This window comes from Patagioenas fasciata, chromosome 1 (genome assembly GCF_037038585.1).
Source record: "Patagioenas fasciata isolate bPatFas1 chromosome 1, bPatFas1.hap1, whole genome shotgun sequence".
NCBI lineage: Eukaryota > Metazoa > Chordata > Aves > Columbiformes > Columbidae > Patagioenas > Patagioenas fasciata.
In genome coordinates, this window is record NC_092520.1 from 183,761,327 (window position 1) to 183,781,710 (window position 20,384).

At 40.8% G+C, this 20,384-nt stretch overlaps 2 protein-coding genes across 4 annotated transcripts in view; one reads left to right on the forward strand and one right to left on the reverse strand.

The window, feature by feature from the left end:
• Positions 1–3,377, reverse strand: part of PPHLN1 (periphilin 1) — a 64,845-nt gene extending 61,468 nt beyond the window's left edge. For all 3 annotated transcript variants that reach the window (XM_071803049.1, XM_071803041.1, XM_071803033.1), the window contains exon 1: positions 3,292–3,377. The gene's annotated coding sequence lies outside the window, so the exon portion shown is untranslated. The remainder of the gene's footprint in view (positions 1–3,291) is intronic.
• A 68-nt stretch (positions 3,378–3,445) lies between these two features.
• Positions 3,446–19,228, forward strand: ZCRB1 (zinc finger CCHC-type and RNA binding motif containing 1). The gene is made up of 8 exons (XM_065854943.2): positions 3,446–3,588; positions 10,827–10,914; positions 11,085–11,113; positions 15,392–15,503; positions 15,586–15,693; positions 17,203–17,312; positions 17,413–17,488; positions 18,586–19,228. Exons 2-8 carry the CDS (start codon positions 10,831–10,833, stop codon positions 18,715–18,717), a joined length of 651 nt encoding a protein of 216 aa, XP_065711015.1. The 5' UTR covers positions 3,446–3,588; positions 10,827–10,830; the 3' UTR covers positions 18,718–19,228.
• Positions 19,229–20,384: the final 1,156 nt, after the last annotated feature.

The window sequence follows — 20,384 nt, forward strand, 5'->3', positions numbered from 1 at the left end:
AGAAAAATTTTAGCTGAGACCAATGAGATAAAGGACACATCCAAAAATACCAGAAAAATAAACTAAAGGGAAGAAAATGCATTTTTCCAGCACCTTGAGCACATTTAATCTGTTTCTATTAAAAAAAAAAAAAAAAAAAACAACAAACACAACAACATTTCTTAAATGATGTGACCTAACACTGCTTTAATAAGAACCATGAAGAGACTAACCTCTCAGGATCAATATGAGATGATTCCATTAGCAAGGATTCAAGAGATCAAACCTCAAGTTTACTACATTGTATTCAGATTCATTTGTTTTCTCAGTACAAAGTTTTTCTGAAACAAAGATTTAAAAAATAAATAAATCTAGTTTTGTTTCACACCTAACACCATTGTCACTCATATTGACAACTTTCTATTAGCATATGCAGCAAAGGTAGTTGATATTTCTTGAATATCATTATATAATCACTTGCTATATTAATGTAAAAAACCTTTTCCTATTTTTCATCAGAGGTGACTGCTTTCCCTAAAGCAAGGTCTTTATTTTCTCAAATAAAGACGCTCCAGCATATGCAGAAGCTATTCTATTAACGCAGCGCAAGCTGCTCCACTGTGGCCAGCTGCCAAGAATGGCTTTGCTCCGACTATCACAGCACTATGAGCACTATGTCTTGCTCTGTGCTGGTGTAACTGTTGTCACAGAAGAAGGGTTTCTTCACTGGGCAGATTATGTGGGTCACTTAAACTTCAGATTTCTTTGTACAATAGAGTTTTCTTTATCAGTGAATCACCTATTTATTATTTTTTTGCTTTCTAAATACTATATGCTAAAGAAAAGATGACACATTCGCAAAAGCACTCCAGTATTCTACAATATTTTGTACACAATTCTTGTCTGTTTACACTTACTTGAGACATCAATTGTCATCATGGCTAGAAATATCTACTTCTCCAGGATCTGTTATTTTCCAGTGTGTGCTATCAACCTGCAGAATCTACATTTTTGTTTCAAAAACATACATCTTTCTAACCCAGACAGCTGCATTTTGGCATATGTGAACAAAGCACAAAACCAATGCTGTGTTATAAATGCAGAGGCAGGCAGCTGCAGTACCTCTGATGCTACTGGGATATATCTGTTTTTATACTGTTACTTTGACAAACAGCTGAGATTGACAAATGCAGGTCAGATCTGTCTCTCCTCTGCTTTGGAAAGCTCTCAAAAAAAAAAAAAGTTTAGATGCTTTTGTGTGAGTAAAACCTAGGAAAGATACTTAGAGAACTGTAACGTCTTCAAAATATCATGGCCAATTTTGCAACACTTGCTGCTTTGAGGACATAAAGACAAAAACCAATGCTTTTTCTTCCAACAATTAGAAACTGTATTTGACAGTGCTTCAAAGATATCCCAGTGTCTTTTACCTAGACAAGAGGCAGGACAGATAAAACTGAGTTGGGGGAAAAAAAAGTAACTTTTTCCCCCCATATTTGGGACAGGTAGAAAACACTGACTAGACATAGTCCTCAATTGGTAAGATAAAAAAGCAGAAGTGTAAGAGCAGAGGGAAAAATCCACCATGATAGTATATAAAATACTGCGAAAGAGTCACTGAGTACAAACAGCCATGACAAGAGAATCCACTTCTTCCTAATACCAAATCTTAGACTATAAGTTTTTCAAAAGCAATTAGAAACATGATTGCAACAAGTTTAGGCACATTCAACCCAGATACCAAATAACTTGAAAGAAGAGACTTTCTTCCAGTCTTTTCTGACTTGTTCACAATAATTTTGACTTCAAATAAGAGAAGAAAAAACCAACCAACCAACCAACAAGCACACACACCACAAACACTGATCACAAAAGCCAAATTAACTCCCAGCTCAAAACAGAAAAAAGCCAGAAATATTAAGAGCAGCAGCATTCTGATGAGGTTTTACAATCCTACTGATTCAGTTTTCTTACCACATCATTCTAATATGTCCCTGGGTGCAAGAGAAATGAAGGCAATGTGCTGGGGGTTACAGTAACACAATGACTGATGTACAAGTGCTTATCTTAGCCTGAACACCTGCGGTTACCAACATCCCACCCTTCATCAGTGTCAATGCTATGAAAAGAATATTCTACCAGGTTGCGATGGGGCTGGCTGTGCTAGCAGTGGCAATGTAAACAACCGCTTCCACCATGCCTTTTCGTCTTGCAGCACAAACATTTTGACAACAAAATATGTCACTTCACCACGCTGTTGTCATAACAGGTCAAAACTTCAATGCTTTCAACATTTACACTTGAAAGTACCAACCAACTCCAAATATTTCACCCAGGGCAAATAGATGTATCAAACTCTACTCATTGCTTGCACAGATTCTGTAGGTTTCCACATCTTTTTACGTATTTCTGACAGAGTCTCTGTTACTTTGAAGTCCCAGACACCTCAAATAAAGAACTGTTATAAGACAATCCCTGAAAACCCTAATGCATGGTAAAGAGCCAACTTAAGGAGTACAAGTAAGAACAAAGAATGATGGAGAACAGATTTAAAGTGTTTAAATACTAATACTTAAATATACTACAGGACATCTTATTGTTAAGCTAAGCACAAAGATTTATTGTAGTACTTCTAAGGAAATAATCTAAGTGACACACTCATGTCTTATTCATCCCTCTAGAAACATAAAGATATTGTTGTTGCACCATCATACCCACAAGATGCCTCACTGCAGTGTTTACAACGGGATTTAGATTGCCTTCAGACATTCATTACTGAAGTTTAAAATAACTCTCCGAAGTATGCAGAAGTAGTAACATCCTTCCCTTCAAAACAAAACCAAAAGGTAAACTGAAAGTCAAAATATTGTCACGAATGGGTTTTTAAAAGGAATAAAAGGTAAAGTTTACCACATCCACCCTGGGTGCTGGCGCAGCAGCCCAGAGAAGGTCACACATCCCACCCCTCCCGTCCCGCCACTTTCATCCATCCCAACCTCCCAGAAACCCGGGAAAACAAAAAGGCCCGGTCCGGGGCTCTCCGCAGTGCAGGACGCGGGGCCCCGCTCCCAGCACCCCGGGGCTCCCAGGACGGGCCGCGCAGACGCTTCGGCGACCACCCGCGCACGCGCCCGGCCACGGCTGCGGCCCCAGGCGGGAGCGCAGCGGCCGACGGGCCGGCATAGCCCGCGGGCTGGGGCTGAGGGCCGCGCCACCGGCTCCGCCGCGACCACGTGTCACGCTCGCCCCGCGGAAGAGGCGGGCGAGAAAACCGGCTCCGCACCGGAGCCCGGACCGGTCCCCGCTGCTCACCTGCCTGCCCCGCTCACTCCCGCGAAAGCTCCCCCGGCGGCCGCCGCGCCTCCTCGCGCCGCTTCCGGCGCTCCCCGAACGTGCACGGAAACACCCGCCTTCCTTCCACCATCGCCACTGTCTATTGGCCTGGGACCGCGCCAGCGGCTGCGTCGGCGGAAGCGCGCCTCTGTGCCGGGCGGCGGCGGAGTAGGGGCTGTGTCGTGCCGGGTCCCGTCCCGTCCCGCCGGGGCCTGCGCGTCGGCCGGTGTCGCGTCTCACCATGGGCGGCCGCGCGGGCTGAGCCCGCCGTGACGGGTAGGCCGCGTCCCCGCGCGGGGAACGGGCGGAGGAGCCAGGGCGCGGGTGGGCCGCGACCGGGCGGGTGGTGTTCGCCTGGCTCCCGGCCTTCGTGGTTGTAGGGAGGGACTCTGGCGGGGGAGCGGCAAGGGGAACCACGGGATGTTCTTCCGAACAGCGAAAAGCTTTAATACAATGTGTGGAAGTTCTGAGTACTCTGTAGTGTTCCAGCCCTAACATCGGTTTGCACGTAGTGAGCCCTGAAATGGAGTTGGTTTTCTCAGCTGGGGTTTTTAGGAGGAAGGGGCTTCTCTAAGTGACTTACCTGGTTCTGCCCTTCCTGGGTGGGGTTCTGGGAGAGACTAGACATGACTGAACCAAGAAACATTTCTTGTATCTTGACGATGCTGGAAATGCATTTAGAAAGAAATCATTGTTAAAGCTCTTAATGTAGTTCCTGCTGATGGCCCGGTTCCCCAGTCTTATAATCTCAAAGTTTTTGTAGTTGGATTAGTACATAGGAGTAGTTTGATTCAGAGAATGGATCTGTTTTGTTTACATCTTTGGCTTGGACAGATTGAAAGGCTCTTGCTTCCTTTCTTCTGATAGTGTCAACTTTATTTACCTAAATCTGATCCTGTTATTATTGTCTTGTAATATTTAAGTGACTATGTTGAGATAAACATATTCTGCTCTGATAGTTTATTACATGCTCCTGGGTAGGACAGAATTGCAGCAAGTGGTTAATACCCTTGTCAGGGACCAAGGAGAACATGCATTCCATTTTCTTGTTTACCATAGACTTTTGATTATAAGCTTGAGCCAAGCTCCTTCCACAAATAATGGTTTGTGGATATGGGTCTAACCTCTGTCGATAGCATTAAATCAGAAATAAAATATGTTGTTTAAGGATAAAAATAGAAGAACTCGGATTAGTTGCCCTGAATGAGCATATGTTGAGTAACTTACCCACAAATTTTTTATCTGTACCTAATTGATTAAGGCACAAATCTGACCTTGCTGCAGTGCACTTCAAACAAAAAAAAAGTTTGTGCTTAAGTTGAAATGTTGATGTTAAGTCAAGAAAATATCAGTAAATTCAGACTCTACTTGATGATTCAGACACATCGGAACTATTTTGGTGGTGTCCTTATGTGTTCTGGGACAGAGTAGAAAAGCCAATTACTGAAATTAATAATTGTCTTCTCTTGTGATTGTCTCAGCATGGGTGACAGATGCTGTATTAAGCTTATTGGATTCGAGTAAAACATATTCGTGTACTCAGTATATTTTGCAGGCAACTTAGTCATTACTGCTGAATGGCTTTTGTTGAAGAGTGGCTTCTTTTAATTTGAGTTGTTGGAGAAGACAAAAAAGATTGAATTCAAGAAGTCATAGTAATGAGAGACAACCCCATCCTGAAAGTTAATATGTGAAAATGATAAATGAAGAACATATTAGTATTACAGAGAGGCTATGACATTAATGGGAGTTGTGCTCAATCCCATGGAGATAATATACTGGCTCCCAGCTGATGCTTTGAAGTTAAGTAACCAGGTAATACCTTGAAGATCAGGAAAGCCCCATAAAAGCATTCAGTATAAACCAGAAAACACTTGCTGGGGAAATGAATCAGGATATAAAAGCCAGGTTGCATGTGAGACTCAGGTGAGTTCCCTGCAGCAAGTAGAAAGAGGTTTTTATCTATCTATTTATTTGTTCGTTGTCAGCCTGTGAAGTGAAAACCTATAAAGCAGAGAGACTGATGACCAAGCAGAAAGAACATGATGAAAATGTCAAACTTGTATTGGGCAGTTCTATGAAGTTAGAAAATTCCTGAAGTAAAGGGATTCTGAGCTCTGTAATGATGAACCTCTCATCTGGAAAGTTAGCTTAAAGGTCGAATTGGCTTTTTTCACTGATGTTTCACTGGAAAACATCAGACCAATAAATGTGAAGGTGGCATGGCAAGGTTGGCATCCATAAATGAAAGAAGGGGTGGTGTTTGCACTTGCTTTCCCCGCAGGGTCTTCATGGTGGTTTAAAAAAAAGACTAACAAATTTGTTAAGGCAGGGTTAAAATTGACCTGTGCGGTGTGGTTTTTTTTGAGGCTTATGAGGATAGGAAGAATTGTGCCAGTAGCTGGATCTAAAACTGCATTTATACCACTGTATTTACAACAGATAATCAAAAGGGTGCATTTTAAAATGCTCACGCTTTTTGAGAGATTGCTTTCAGTAAAATGTCATGTTTGGAGGTTCTGCAGAAGGCTTAGTAAGGACAATGAGACTTTTAAGTAGATGAGTGGCCCAAATGTTGCCCTTCTACAAACCTGTCAGTGTATCTGCTTGCTTAAATAAGATACTGATAAACCATCCCAATGATCCCTTAGTATTTAGAACAGGAAACCCTCCTGCAGATCTGGGGAAATATTCTTTCCTAGAGTGACAACTTTGAACCTTTGCCATCTTGAACATGAGCATGGCAATACCCTCACAGTTAGTGTCCTTCCTCTTTTATTAAAATAGTGCCTGTCTGGTGAGCCAGACATAAAAATTAAGAAATCCTGGCATGATAGACCTAAACAATACAAATTGCTAAGGATATTTGGGCAGTCAGAGCAGAAAGACTGTTTTACTTAAATTTGTCCAAGAGTCTAGAAACAAAATTCAACCTTAGCTATCTGGCATTCAGCACTCCAGGGTGCAACTCTTTCAGCTTCCTTCTGGAAAAAGTAGTATACAGCTGAAACTGGCAATTCTGTAGCTTGCAGTCATTAATAATTTCCTATCAACTGAGCTACAAGGGCTGTAGTAGTTTTCACATGACTTATCACCTTCTTTTTGGAGGTTTATACTGTGGTGTTGTGGAATACACAAGCTGACTGCTCTCCAGTCGTGCCATCCTCACTGGCATTTGTTCATTAATATGGGGTCTGCTTGGTCTCCTGTTACTAGGTGCTATAGCTTCTCTTGTCTTCTAGGCAGAATTAAATTTCTCTTTACAGCCACCTGAGGTTTACCTCTGCTGTTTTCTCCTCCTCTGTTGCAATATATTAACATTGGCAACATACCATAATGCAGCACTAAGGTAGCTCTTGGTGAATCCTCTGTATCCACTGTACGACTGGATAACTGCACTTTGTGCCATAGATTTGTGTGGCATGTTGCCCAGCCAGCCTGGTTAAACTTGTCAAGGATACTAATGCCAAGCAGGAAGGAACTGGGGATAATGAATCCAGTCTGCATAACACCAGATGCAACGTGTGGCCTTTATTGCAAATTTATTCTGTTTTCATTTGCGCAACCTTTATGTTGCCATTTCTGCTCACTTCAAAGAACACAGCCTCTCAACATGGAAAACCTCAAAATTCAATCACTTGGTAACTGCCATTCAAGTGAATTGTGATACAGTAAGTGTGTCGGGACAGAGAAACAAAACACTTGGATAACCAGTGTCTGCTGGGAATGTCAGGTCTTTAGATGACTGAATCATGAAATGTCAGAAATAACCGCAGCCAGGTTAGAGTGATACAAGTTACTTCATTGGCACTTGGCCAAACAATCTGCTCAGACTCGCTACATGAAAAATCCCCTAAGAAATAGTGTGAACTGTGATGAATGTTGATTTCTAATACCTGAGTTTCTTTCATCCCTTCATCAGCTGTTGTCTGTATTCTTAAGATGAGTTGGTCTTGCTGAAGAAATGGCAGTTAGGATTTGGCTGGAGGTGCCAAGAAGCAGGAATAAGGGCTGCAGGAAGCTGGATAAGCAGGTAGTCATTGGATTGTGTAGGGAACATTTTTGCTGTACTGTCTGATGTGCCCTCTCATAGGGTTTGTGCTTTATTTTGTTAAATTTTCCTCCTTAGCTGTTGGACCAAGCCATGGCTGCAAAATGGATTGGAGGGAAGTAGTGTTTTGCACAGACTTTAGCACCACTTAAATATCCAAACATGAGGAAAAACGCAGGCTGTTCTTTTTCAAGTTAGTTTAGTTACTCTTTACCTAGTATTAGATGTGTATGCAATTACAACAACGTTTTTGAATTGATTCATGGTTTCTAAGCATATTCCTGGCTACTTAGTTTCAAGAGCTTAAAACAGATTGGAAATGAAAATGGCTTTCAGATTTCACAGAATCACAGAATGTCAGGGATTGGAAGGGACCTTGAAAGATCATCTAGTCCCATCTGCCCACTGGAGCAGGAACAACTAGATGAGGTTACACAGGAATGTCTCCAGGTGGGTTTTGAATGTCTCCAGAGAAAGAGACTCCACAACCTCTCTGGGCAGCCTGTTCCAGTGTTCTGTCACCCTCACTGTGAAGAAGTTTCTCCTCATATTTATGTGGAACCTCCTGTGTTGCAGTTTGTACCCATTGCCCCTTGTCCTATCATTGATTGTCACCGAGAAGAGCCTGGCTCCATTCTCGTGACACTCACCCTTTACATATTTATAAACATTAATGAAGTCACACCTCAGTCTCCTCTTCTCCAAGCTAAAGAGACCTGGCTCCCTCAGCCTTTCCTCATAAGGGAGATGCTCTGCTCCCTTAATCATCGTTGTTGCCCTGTGCTGGACTCTCTCCAGCAGTTCCCTGTCCTTGAACTGAGGGGCCCAGAACTGAACACAATATTCCAGGTGTGGTCTCACCAGGGCAGAGTGGAGGGGAAGGAGAACCTCTCTGGACCTACTAACCACCCCCCTTCTAATACACCCCAGGGTGCCATTGGCCTTTCTGGCCACAAGGGCACAGTGCTGGCTCATGGTCATCTTGCTGTCCACCAGGGCCCGCAGGTCCCTTTCCTCTACACTGCTCTCTAATAGGTCATTCCCCAACTTATACTGGAACCTGGGGTTGTTCCTGCCCAGATGCAATATTCTACACTTTCCCCTGTTCTATTTCATTAAATTTTTCCCTGCCCAACTCTCCAGCTTGTCCAGGTGCCACTGGATGGCAGCACAGCTTTCTGGTGTGTCAGCCACTCCTCCCAGTTTTGTGTCATCAGCAAACTTGCTGACAGTGTACTCTATTCCCTCATCCAAGTTGTTGATGAATATATTGAATAATACTGGTCTCAGTACTGACCCTTAATGCACTCCACTACATACAGGCCTCTAACTAGACTGCACCATCGACCACAACTCTCTGGCTTCTTTCCTACAACCAGTTCACAGTTCACCTCACTAGCTGATTGTCCAAACCACACTTCCTCAGTTAGCTGTAAGGATGCTGTGGGAGACTGGTTCAAATGCTTTACTGAAATCAAGATAGACCACATCCACTGCTTTGCCATCGTCTATCCACCTCGTTATGTCCTCATAAAAGGCTATGAGGTTGGTCAAGCATGACTTACCCTTGGTGAACCCATGTTGACTGCCCCTAATGACCCTCTTATCCTTGATATGCTTTGAGATGGCACCAAGGATCAGTTGTTCCATCACCTGTCCAGGGATGGAGGTGAGGCTGACCAGTCTATAGTTAGTCGGGTCCTCCTTCTTGCCCTTTTTGAAGACTGGCCTGGCATTTGCTTTCCTCCAGTCCTCAGGCACCTCTCCCGTTTCCCAAGACTTGGCAAAGATGATGGAGAGTGGTCCAGCAATGACCTCAGCCAGCTCCCTTAGCACCTGCGGATGCATCCCAGCTGGACCCATGGATTTATGGATGTCCAGACTATTTAATTGCTCCCTAACCCAGTCCTCATCGACTAAAGCAAACTCCTCCATTCTCCTGCCTTCCTCTGGGGCCTCAGCGGTATGGGGCTCCTCAGAACAGCCTGCAGCAGAGTAGAGAGAGACAAAGAAGGCATTCAGTAACTCTGCCTTCTCTGTATCTTCTGTCACCAGGGCACCCACCTCATTCATCAGTGGGCCTACATTGCTTCCAGTGTTAGTTTTATCTGCCATGTATTTAAAGAAACTCTTTCTATTGTCCTTGACCCCTCTCACCAGGTTTAATTCTAAGGAGGCCTTAGCTTTCCTAGGTGCCTCCCTACATCCTCGAACAGCAGCCTTATATTCTTCTGAAGTGGCCAGCCCCTCCATCCATGATCTGTAAACTCTCCTCTTCCACTTGAGCTTACCCAGCAGTTCCCTGTTTAACCACACAGGTCTCCTGGCTCCCTTCCTTGACTTCCTACATGTCGGGCTCTGATCTTGAGCTTGGAAGAAGCAGTCCCTGAATGCTAGCCAACTATCTTGGGCCCCTTTACCTTCAAGCAGCCTTGCCCGTGGGATTTCCCCTGGCAATTGCTTGAAAAGGTCAAAGTTGGCTCTACTGAAGTCCCGGGTTGCGATTCTGCTTGCTATTCTGTTCCTGCCACACGAGATCCTGAACTCCACCATTTCATGGTCACTGCAGCCAAGGCAGCCCTCAGCCTTTACTGCTTCATCCAGACCCTCCTTGTTGGTGAGGGTGAGATCCAGCAGTGCACCTCTCCTTGTTGGCTCCTCCACCATTTGCATTAGGAAGTTATCATCAATGCACTGGAGGAACCTCCTGGACTGTGGATGGCTGACTGAATAGTCCTTCCAGCAGACATCAGGATAGTTAACAGCTGCTTAATCAGAAAGAGTGCCTCAATGGGAGACAAAGGTGTCCGTGATCAGCTCTGGATACTTGAGGTTCCAGAGCAGTGTGGAAGCCTGAGCAGTAGATACAAGAGGAAGTACTTGTTTCTTTAGCTGCAAAGATACATTTTAAAGCAAATACAGCATATTTTCCCCCCCAATAATTAGGATTCTGGTTTAGGGAAGCTTCTGCCTTTGCCCCATTAATTGAATGTGGTTTATTCTACTTTGAATGCAGCTGAACTGAAATTTCTGTAAAGAATCAGAACATGCAGCTACTTAAACAAAAGTTACTAATTTCATGTATTGACCAGAATGTTTAATAAATGGAGATTACTTGTTTCTTTCTGGACCTAAACCTCTCTTTACTGCAAAAGTCACAGAGGCTTATTTTAAATACACTAACTTGTCTGTTTTTTCGTTACTTAAAAATTGACTCACAGCAAAAATATGCTTTGGATCCAGTGGATGGGGAAGGAATCTATGTCTTCTGTAGCACAAAAAGGCATACACTAATTTCATGTAAAATGATGAAAGGCAATGAAAGCTATGCTTTCCTGCAACTTTATCATGATGTTTGGGCTAAGTTTGAAAAAAAAAAAACCCTCTCAAAAAGTCTTGCAACTGTTTTATAATGACTCTGTTAAATACAGCTTAACTCTTCTCTCTTTCTCCTTTTTTTCAGAAAAATGAGCGGTGGGTTGGCACCAAGCAAAAGCACAGTATATGTGTCCAATTTACCCTTTGCTTTGACAAACAACGATCTATACAGGGTAAGCTCAAGAGCTGAATTGTGCAGATTAAACTTGTTGACAACAATTTTGAGTGTAAATACAATACTGATATGTATTTCTTACTTAGAAAAGCTTGTATTTATAAATTTATTACTAATGAAATGCAATTGCATATTGTTAAGTCTTTTTTACTTTGTTGTCTATTTCAGATCTTTTCAAAGTATGGGAAAGTTGTCAAGTAAGTGACCTGATATGGCCTGTTATTTTTGTACCTTTCATTTTAAATATTTAATGTCTTTGCTCCACTTGAAAGTCTTGTGCTTATTATAGTTTAATTATGAATGTGGAACTATACTGAAGTTCTCTTTGTTTTTAACACATTTAATTAAAAACTGGAAGTTCTTCCAGTAACACACGTAATATAAGAATATTTGTGCTGGTTACAGGTCTTGCTGACCACTTCTTGAGAGCAAGTAGAACGTTGTTATGTACCAATGGTCTTTTTTCTGAAATAGTTGAAACAATATTTTTCTGGAAAGTGTTGTTCCCCTTCACCCAAACACCACCTGGGACACAAGCGAATAAGTGTAAAAGTGGGAGCTTCTGCTTAACGAACTAGATGTCACAATTCCAACAAACAGTTCCCACAACTGTAATGTACAATTCCTGTAATTGTGGTTATAGAGGGACTTGTTACTGTGATTGCTTTGTGTTATAGTTACGATTAGGTGTAAGGCTGCATAGTAATATGTGGGGTATTCATGAACAACGTTCGTGAATAGAATACGTGCCTCTGTTCAAATGATAGAAACAAATGCCACAGTAAGGAACTTCCTGTTTTGTTTCTGTATTTTTTTTAACTGGTCATAATAATGAGACACAGTAAATCAGTTTTCAACCCTACACCAGCAAAGTCTATTCTAACTTCTAATAGCTGCTGTAATAATCTGTGAGATAGCTGAATTTGAAGTCTCAGGACTGTGTTTCAGGGGACAAACATCAGGTAAAGCCAGACTACAACTTTAAAAAACATATTTTTTATATTGACTGAGAGGAAAACCCTTATGTAGGGCTCTGGCAGACATGTAGTGACCAATACAACTGTGCACCTGTAGTCTCTATTGTTTCCAGGGTGGAGTGTCTGTTTCAGTTGATTGCTGAACTACTGATTTAGAAAAAATCTTGAGCGACGTTGTAGTAACACTGGTGTTTGATATCCATTGAGGAGCCTGTTCTTCATAAATTCAACCATTTGGTATTCTACCTGTACTCTCTGTGTTTGGGGGTAGGGGTCTCCTACTGTCTTGGCTTTTGAACTTGTTTGATAGGAAGATGAGAATTGTATGAAGTATTTGGCTGCAGGAAGCATTGCTTATTCTAAAGGTGTCTGTAGCAGGATGCAAACCCCCCTCTCTCCCCCTCCCTCCTTCAGTATGGAAGGAGTAGGCACATCTCCCTGTCTCTCTGCTGTTTGAGGCTAACAGCTTCTTTTGTTTGGCCCCAGAGCACCCTGGCCAGGGCCATTAGGAGAAGGGAGTGCCAAGGCACCAGTGAGCCGCTGGGCGCCTGCAGCCAGTGTGGGGGGTGTTTGGAGGCTTCAGGGACACCCCCACAGCCAGTGTAGGGGTGCAGAGAAGCTTCTGGAATGCCTACAGTCAGGTCTGATAAGCCAATATAAAAAACGGGACTCTCGTCGAGACTCCGCCCATTGTCGCGGGTCTCTTGGAGCACAAGGGAAATGCTGCCGCCAAGAGCCCCCCTCCCCAGGATGGAGACTCCGCTTGCCTTGCCCCCACGGGTGTGAGTAAAACTTCTCGCAGGATTGCGAGTATATTTATCCTTTCCGTGCACATATGCACGTGTAACTTTCTGTGCACATTTGCAAGCGTGATTTCCGTGCTTAATACATTTGTACGTGTAACTTTCCGTGCACATATGCACGTGTAACTTTCCGTGCTCAATACAAGCACGTGTATAAATTATTTTCTCGCACAATCGCAAGTATATTTTCTTCCCGTGCTTCCACATAAGCACGTGTAGTATTCCATGCACATTTGCACGTGTAAGTAAATTAACCCTCGCAGGATTGCAAGTGTATTATAAATTTACCCTCGCGGAATCGTGAGCGTACACTTTCCGTACTCACTACGAGTACGTTTATCTCTTTAAAATAATCCCGCACCGTGTTCAGGCAAGTGTGTACTCCTCTGGGACTCAGAGATGGCTCCAGCGTTGTTTTGGTGAAGCCATGTGCATGCACTCTGTGGACCGCCTGTCGTATTAGTTGCTGCCCCTTAATAATTTTCCTCAACTGATATGCGAACCTGTATTTAAGTCACTTTTGGAGTGCTAAAACCCTGTTTCTCACATGTTTAATAAAAGTTGTTTTGGACCCTGTTGTCCCTTAAACTAACCTCGGGATGCCTCCGTGACAGTGTCATAGTAGCATTCTCTCTTTTTTCCTTTATTAGTACTTTCTAGTGTTTTATTTACTTTTTTTTTTGGACTGTCATAGACAAAATAAATGGTGTCTTTAGGTGCCATGCAGAAGAAATCCTAGTAGCTGTTTTAAAACTTGGAATTCTATATGCGTAGTTACTGTTTTCCCCCATCTATATATCATTTCACAAAAAAATTCACTTACTGATACCTCATTTTTCCTAACATTTTGTCTAGTCCCTGCAAGAAGTTAAACCAAATGCAGAGTCACAGAATAACATGTGTGAAACACTACTATGATTATTTTTTTTTTTAATCTAGCAAAATTTGTTTCCTGTTTGCCCCTTTGCAAGCTGACCTGACTATAAACCAACCATGGAGCTACTGTGGGATTCTACGGATATTGTCATTATGCTGTGAAACTGAGGCCAACAAGGATCAGTTTTCATCTTTATAACTAGTTATTAATTCCCAAGAAAAACCTTTTCAAATATTAGCTTGATTTCTGTAGAGTCCTTGTTCAGAGGCTTTCGAACACTTTGCAGAAAGCTTTGCGGTGTCATCTAGGTCAGCTTTAACTTAATTAAATAAGCTTTAATAGACTTTTTTTACAGCGTGTCTTGACTCAGAAAAATCGTGCTGACTTTTCTTTGTAATGCATTTCTCATCCCAGTATATCCTGACTTATGATTTCAGCTCAGTTTGCCCAGTGAGAAGTCAGACTTTCTAGGGCTCCAAGAAGTTGCTGACTTCCAAAAGATTTGTCACACTTGTTTCTTTCTACGCTTGTGTTATTAACTGGTATGATCAATATTTCAATTAGAAGCCTGAGAGGCCTATTAGGTTTCTGTTGGAACTCTTGGAAGAGTAACTTGGCAAAAGAATTAACAAACTTGTCCTAAGTCAGTTTTACTGACAGTTCAACTTAGTGTATTCAATTGGACACATCCTTGTCCAAGAGGCTTTGGTAGAAAACCTCTTCTAAGCTCTTTCATTCTATGCATGTATTTAAGGGAAAACTGAGCTTTCTTTATTGAGCTTTTATTTTATATACCTTCTGCTATGCAGGTCATCTGTTACTTATACATGTTTTCTGGTAGGCCTTCTGCATTGAAGTGGGGTTTGTTTGGGTTTTTTTTTTTTTTTTTTTGAAAAAGGTCCTACTATTTCTTACAATTTTGGCTTGCCTTATGCCTGAACCTGGTTCTACCTGTGATAGACACAGGAAGGTGTTTATTCCCTACTTTTTAACATGTGCTTTATTTTTATGTACATGCAGACTGGCATCCTGTTTCTGAATCTTTGTTTGGTTGTTTTACTTGTTTTTTGTGGGTTTTTTTTGGTTTTAGAAATTTTTAAAGGGCTGAATACAATTGATATTAAGATTGAAAGAATTGAGGTGTTGTGGGGTCCCCCCTTTTCACCTGTTGTCATTCTTTTTCTGTTGTTTGTACTGGATATAAATCTTTCTTTAGTTGGATGATGTGCTACTGGAGCTGTTGATTCCAATGTTAGACTGAAGACTTAATTTGTATGTCATGTAAAACAACACATGCATCCATTAGCTGCTTGGATTCCAGTTGAAGATAGTTGTGGAACAATCCTGCATATACTTACTATTTCCTATCATGAACATGTTTGGCTCATTAGTCCTACTGGAACGTAGAATCCTCAGTTTGGATGCAGTTCAATGCACTGTTTTTCAGCAATGTCAGCGATATTCAAGATTACTCCAGAATTTTAATTTTACCTCTGGTATGTGTAGTTCCCTCCAGTTAAGCTGTATGCAAAACTAAAGAGTATGTTCTCTATGCTGCAAGTCATGCAAGGGAATAAAGAATGATATTGGAACCAGGAAAACCCCACACACTTTTCAAAACCATCTCCACTCTACCCGCAGGCACATGGCCTGGTTATCTGTTCCTTTTAATTTCTGTTTAATGAGCCTTTCTATTGATAAATATACTTTATTTCCTTTTTGCTGTGTAACAAAACTACGATCCCACTGAGATCTTTAAGGAAAAAAATGTCGCTGAAGTAATTTTTGCGTATCAATAATGTGGTTATATGTTTTCAGAGTTACTATTATGAAAGACAAAGACACAAGGAAGAGCAAAGGAGTTGCCTTTATTTTGTTTTTGGATAAAGAATCTGCACAAAACTGTTCTCGGGCACTTAATAACAAACAGGTAAATTGTGGAAAGTTGTTATGGTAGGAGGGTTGGATTTAAAGCCCCAAAATATTTACCTCTTTTTTCCAATTTGCTATAGTTGTTTGGAAGAGTAATAAAAGCAAGTATTGCCATTGATAATGGAAGAGCAGCAGAATTCATTCGCAGGCGTAACTACTTTGATAAGTCTAAGTGTTACGAATGTGGGGTGAGTAAAACCAAACATGAATTATTATCTTCCAGCTTTTTTATTCAGTTTGGCCTTTGCTAATCCTGCCTGTGGTGTTAAAATAATGTATTCTCCAGGTACTGTCAACTTGCATAGCAGTTTTGCCGTTTTCGATAATGATAATACCCCTTTTGTCTTTTGTTTGGCTTTTTGTGGGTGGGGGAAAACATGTTCTTAGAATCGCTATTTAATGTGCTGATGAGCAGATAGAGAAAAGTATCTGTAAAAGCTGTATGAGAAGGAAAAACTCCTAATTTTGTTTCAAAATATTTGCTTTTGCTATATCTTTGGAAGGTCATGGTATAATTGATGGTAAAATTAATATTGGAAACAATGGTTTTTTGCACAAAATAAGTGTGTGTTAAATTTTAGGCAATTCCTCACTTTTCATTAATATAATAACATTGGAGATTGCAATTTGGATAGTATTTAACGTCAAATACAAACTTGATTTATATTCATAACACTTTTGAGAGCAAAAATGTTGACTCCTATTTCTTAAACTGTTAATGCTGAGGTTTATATCTTCTCTTGAACATAAACTGTTGTCAAGGGTTAGATTGCGGGGTGACAATAAAACCCCGGCAGATGTATTTTTAACCTCCTCTCCCTCCCACTTCCCCCTCTTGCCCCTCCCTCTCCCCCCTTCCCACTCAGGACAGGCGATCGGGAGGGAAAGAAGGGCAGAGAGAAGAGAGTTGGAAAAATTAAAAATGTTTTACTAATGCTACTGATAAGAATATAGAAAATAATACAAAATATACAAAACCAATCTTGAAAGTCTCAGCAACTGCAGAGCTGGCACCCAAAGTCCTGGATTAGACTCTGCAGCCAACTGGAGCTGGATTCAGTCTCTCACTAGGCCTCAGTTCGCAGGGACGACCAGCAAGGTCCTCTCCTAATGTCGGCCACTAGGGAAAAAGGGAAAGGCACGAGATCCTCGTGATCTCCCACTTATATATGAAGTATTCATGTGAATGGAATGTTATATACAGTTGGTCAGTTTCTTGGTCACCGGTTTCTCATTGCCCCTCTTGGAGATGTCCATCCATGCTTATCAATAAGTTTGCATTCCGTTGCTAGGTTTACCAAAACATGTGTCTGGTTCTCCAGGAAAATGCAGCTAATATGAAGGCTTTAGCTGACAGGCAAAATTCATTAAAAGAGAAACTTGTTTTTTAACAAAACCAGGACAACTATACTGTAGTGTATTCAGCTATTGCAGTAGCCAAGGAAAATCTACTTTGCTCCTAGTTTGTTCTCAATTTGCAATTAAACATGCATATCGTCACCAATCTCTTAGTTTCTATGGCAAGCTTATAGAGGAGAGTTCGTCTTCTATGTGCTAAGTCAGCATTCCATTTATCTTACTAATTGCTTCCATTTTTTTCCCCTGTGAACTGTCTTACATTATCTTTCCACATGGTATGTTTCAACATATAGTTGTTTGTAATGGTTTCTGTTAAGCAATATTTCTTTTTCTTCAAGGAAGCAGGACACTTAAGTTATGCTTGTCCTAAAAATATGTTAGGAGAGCGGGAGCCACCAAAAAAAAAAGAAAAGAAGAAGAAAAAGAAAATAGTTGAGCCAGAAGAAATGTATGTATATTTATTTACATTTTAGTACTTTTGGGCAGCTTCATCATACTGAACACTTAAAATAAAGATCTGTGTATTTTTTTCTCTCTGCACAATGAAGTGAAGAGGAAGAAGAAAGTGAAGAGGAAGGAGAAGATCCTGCTTTAGATAGCCTCAGCCAAGCCATAGCTGTTCAGGTACAAAACTACTCTACTTCCCTTTTTTAGCTTATTTCCAAAAGCTCTGAGATACACCTTTAAGTCTGTCCTCTGTTAACTGAGCAACCAGAAATATAGTTCTGGCTAAACGACCAGGGACATCCTTTGCCCTCAGTCAGTAGAATACCCTTGAACAACATGAATTTCTGGAGCACTTCCTTTGCCTAGTGCAGTCCATTGCATTCTCTAACAGACCTCTTTGCTCCAAATGTATTTAATACATTTTTTGTTATGTAGCTAGGTAGTCTGACAGCTGTATTACTGTCTTCTTTAGTACTTTATAGGCTTTTGCTTCACTACACAGAGCAAGCCTGACCTGATGTTCAGATTTCTTGGCTCCCTTGTCCTCAGCTGTCCCCTGTGTGCCCCTGCCTCCCCCCAAGAAAACTCTCAAGAGTTTTTAAGATGACTTTGTCCTGAAAATGACTGTAGTGAGTGCAAATCTTCTACATAACTTAGTAAAAAAAACCCAATGCAAATATGTACAATTATCCAACCTCTCCCCCCGCAAAAAACCCTCCACAATTGGAATTAAAACCTATAAATGTAAACAAGCCAAGAAACATTCCCATTTCTCTCATCATCTAAAGATTTTAACTGGATAGCATATTTCCCAGTAAAACTAGGAAACATCTAGTTAAACCTTTAGTTGAATAACTTTTACATCCCTGAAGACGTTCATTCCCTGAATGAATGACAGCAAAAGAGAACAGATAGAAGACTTACTGGAACAAAGCTGATTCATTGATGTCAATGTAAAATGTGATGCATTCTTTGCTTCAGATCTCAGCTGCCCCGTAGTTCTCTAAGTCTGCCATGTGCAAAGTTCCTTTCTTTGAAAACAGAGGCTGCTTCACGCAGCCTCCATTGGTGCGGAAGACTTACTGTTTGCACATGACAACTACTTTGAGAAATGTTTTCTAGTGCATTCATCACAAACTTTATCTGGAAATGGAGATAAACCTTTTGAATTCTCTATTTAATAATTAAATGCATATTAATAATTTGTATTATTTTTTGTCATGCATCTTAATTTTTCTTAATCCTAGCTAAATCTTTTCCTTCTTATGTTGTAGCAAGCCAAAATTGAGGAAGAACAACAAAGATGGACACAGACTGCAGGGGAATCTTCAATTTCAGATGATTCAAAACGTCCACGGATTAAGAAAAGCGCTTATTTCAGTGATGAGGAAGAACTCAGCGATTGAAATAATACTGGTTTATATGCATATATAATATATACAGTGTACATTTTGTAAAGTGCTACAAAGTTATCTGTAATACAGGTTTGTCTTGGTGTTGAAGACACTGAAAATCATGTTGTAGTTCTACCCTACCTCCCATCTTTTGATATCTCTCTCAAAACTTCACTCTTCAAGGCAGCTTCTTAAGAAAACAATGTGTTTCTACACTTAAATCAATAAAAATATCTGGGAGGATGCTTCTTGCAGTTACTATCTAGACCCAAACCCTGGGAGTGAAGTCTTTCGTAAGAGAATTTCCCAAGGTTTTTTTTTTTCCTAACAGAAGTTCCTTTTAGAATCATGATGCTTTATGTATTGGCCTGTTTATTGCCTGTTTGGAAGCAATGCTTTTGTTGTACTTTACTAGTGCATGAATCTTGCACTACTTCCTCTGCACAGGGCTGAATTTCAGCCTGAAGCATTGTACTAGTCTTTTACTCTTCGTGCAGAAAGATAATAAATTACTGTGACATCAGCTTGGTCTGTGAAATAATTTTAAACTAAACAAAACTTCTGTCTCTTCCAAAAGGATATTAAGACGTCGATCTTCTGTCTTATGCAGTTTTATAACTTGATATACACTTCATAGTATTATATAACGTGTATACAATATAGGCTTCATAGGACATGCAGTTAAAAGTGATGTGGTGATCAATTCAGTCTTGAAATTCCACACTTAATATTTTTGAAGAGTTATAGTTCTGTTGCTCTTGCATTAAAAATGAGAATGGCCATATGTTTTAAAAATGGGAATGTGTATATGTTTTAATATGCTCTAATTTGATATTGAAAGTCTCTTGCTTTGATAAGGGCTTATACTGTACTGTTTCTCCTGACTGCACTTTGGGTGTATAACGTGGTAATTATGGTTATGCATAGGTTTCTAAATATACTTGTATCTAACATAGATCACAGTCCTATCTATCTTCTCAGGCATCTAAACCTGCTGGCAAAATTCAAAGGGTACAAAGTTTCCTGCATGCTTAAAAAGCAGCTTTCATGTATACATGAGACTGTCACGGTCTCTAAGCAAAGAGAGTGTATTGGTGCCTATTTTGCACCTAAAGCTGTTCAGATCTTTTAAATAGGGACTCGATCTTTAAATCTCTGTAGGGTTCTAGTCATGTTCTTCTAAAAACCCTCACAGACACATTAAGAACAGTACAAAGCCCTGCAGCAGTGATCACTCCCATAACCACGGACACGTGGTGATGGTGGTAACCCTTTTATATTGGCCACTTTCTGTAGTCAGGCTTTTCTTTTTTAGGAGGCACGATATACAACACATTCACATTTTCACACTTGGAGGAAGAGAGCAGCTAGCCTCTGTTTCTATTTTCAGCTCTTCCTGTTGTTCATCCGGACTTGTGTTGGTTTGGTTTGGTTTTTTTCCAAGTATATAAAATGTAAATTTAAATACACCATTCATTCTTAACTAATACCAATTTGCATTCAAATGTATAACTGGGTGCAAAGAACAGACACACACACATACGCTTATCCCTCCTGTAAGCTACTATAGAGCAATCAGATTCAGAAGGTCATTCTGGAGTCTTTTGTTGCTACTTTTTACGAGAAATCAGAAACAAGAATAAGGTAAGAAAGTGAAAGATTTTTTTGTACGAACTATT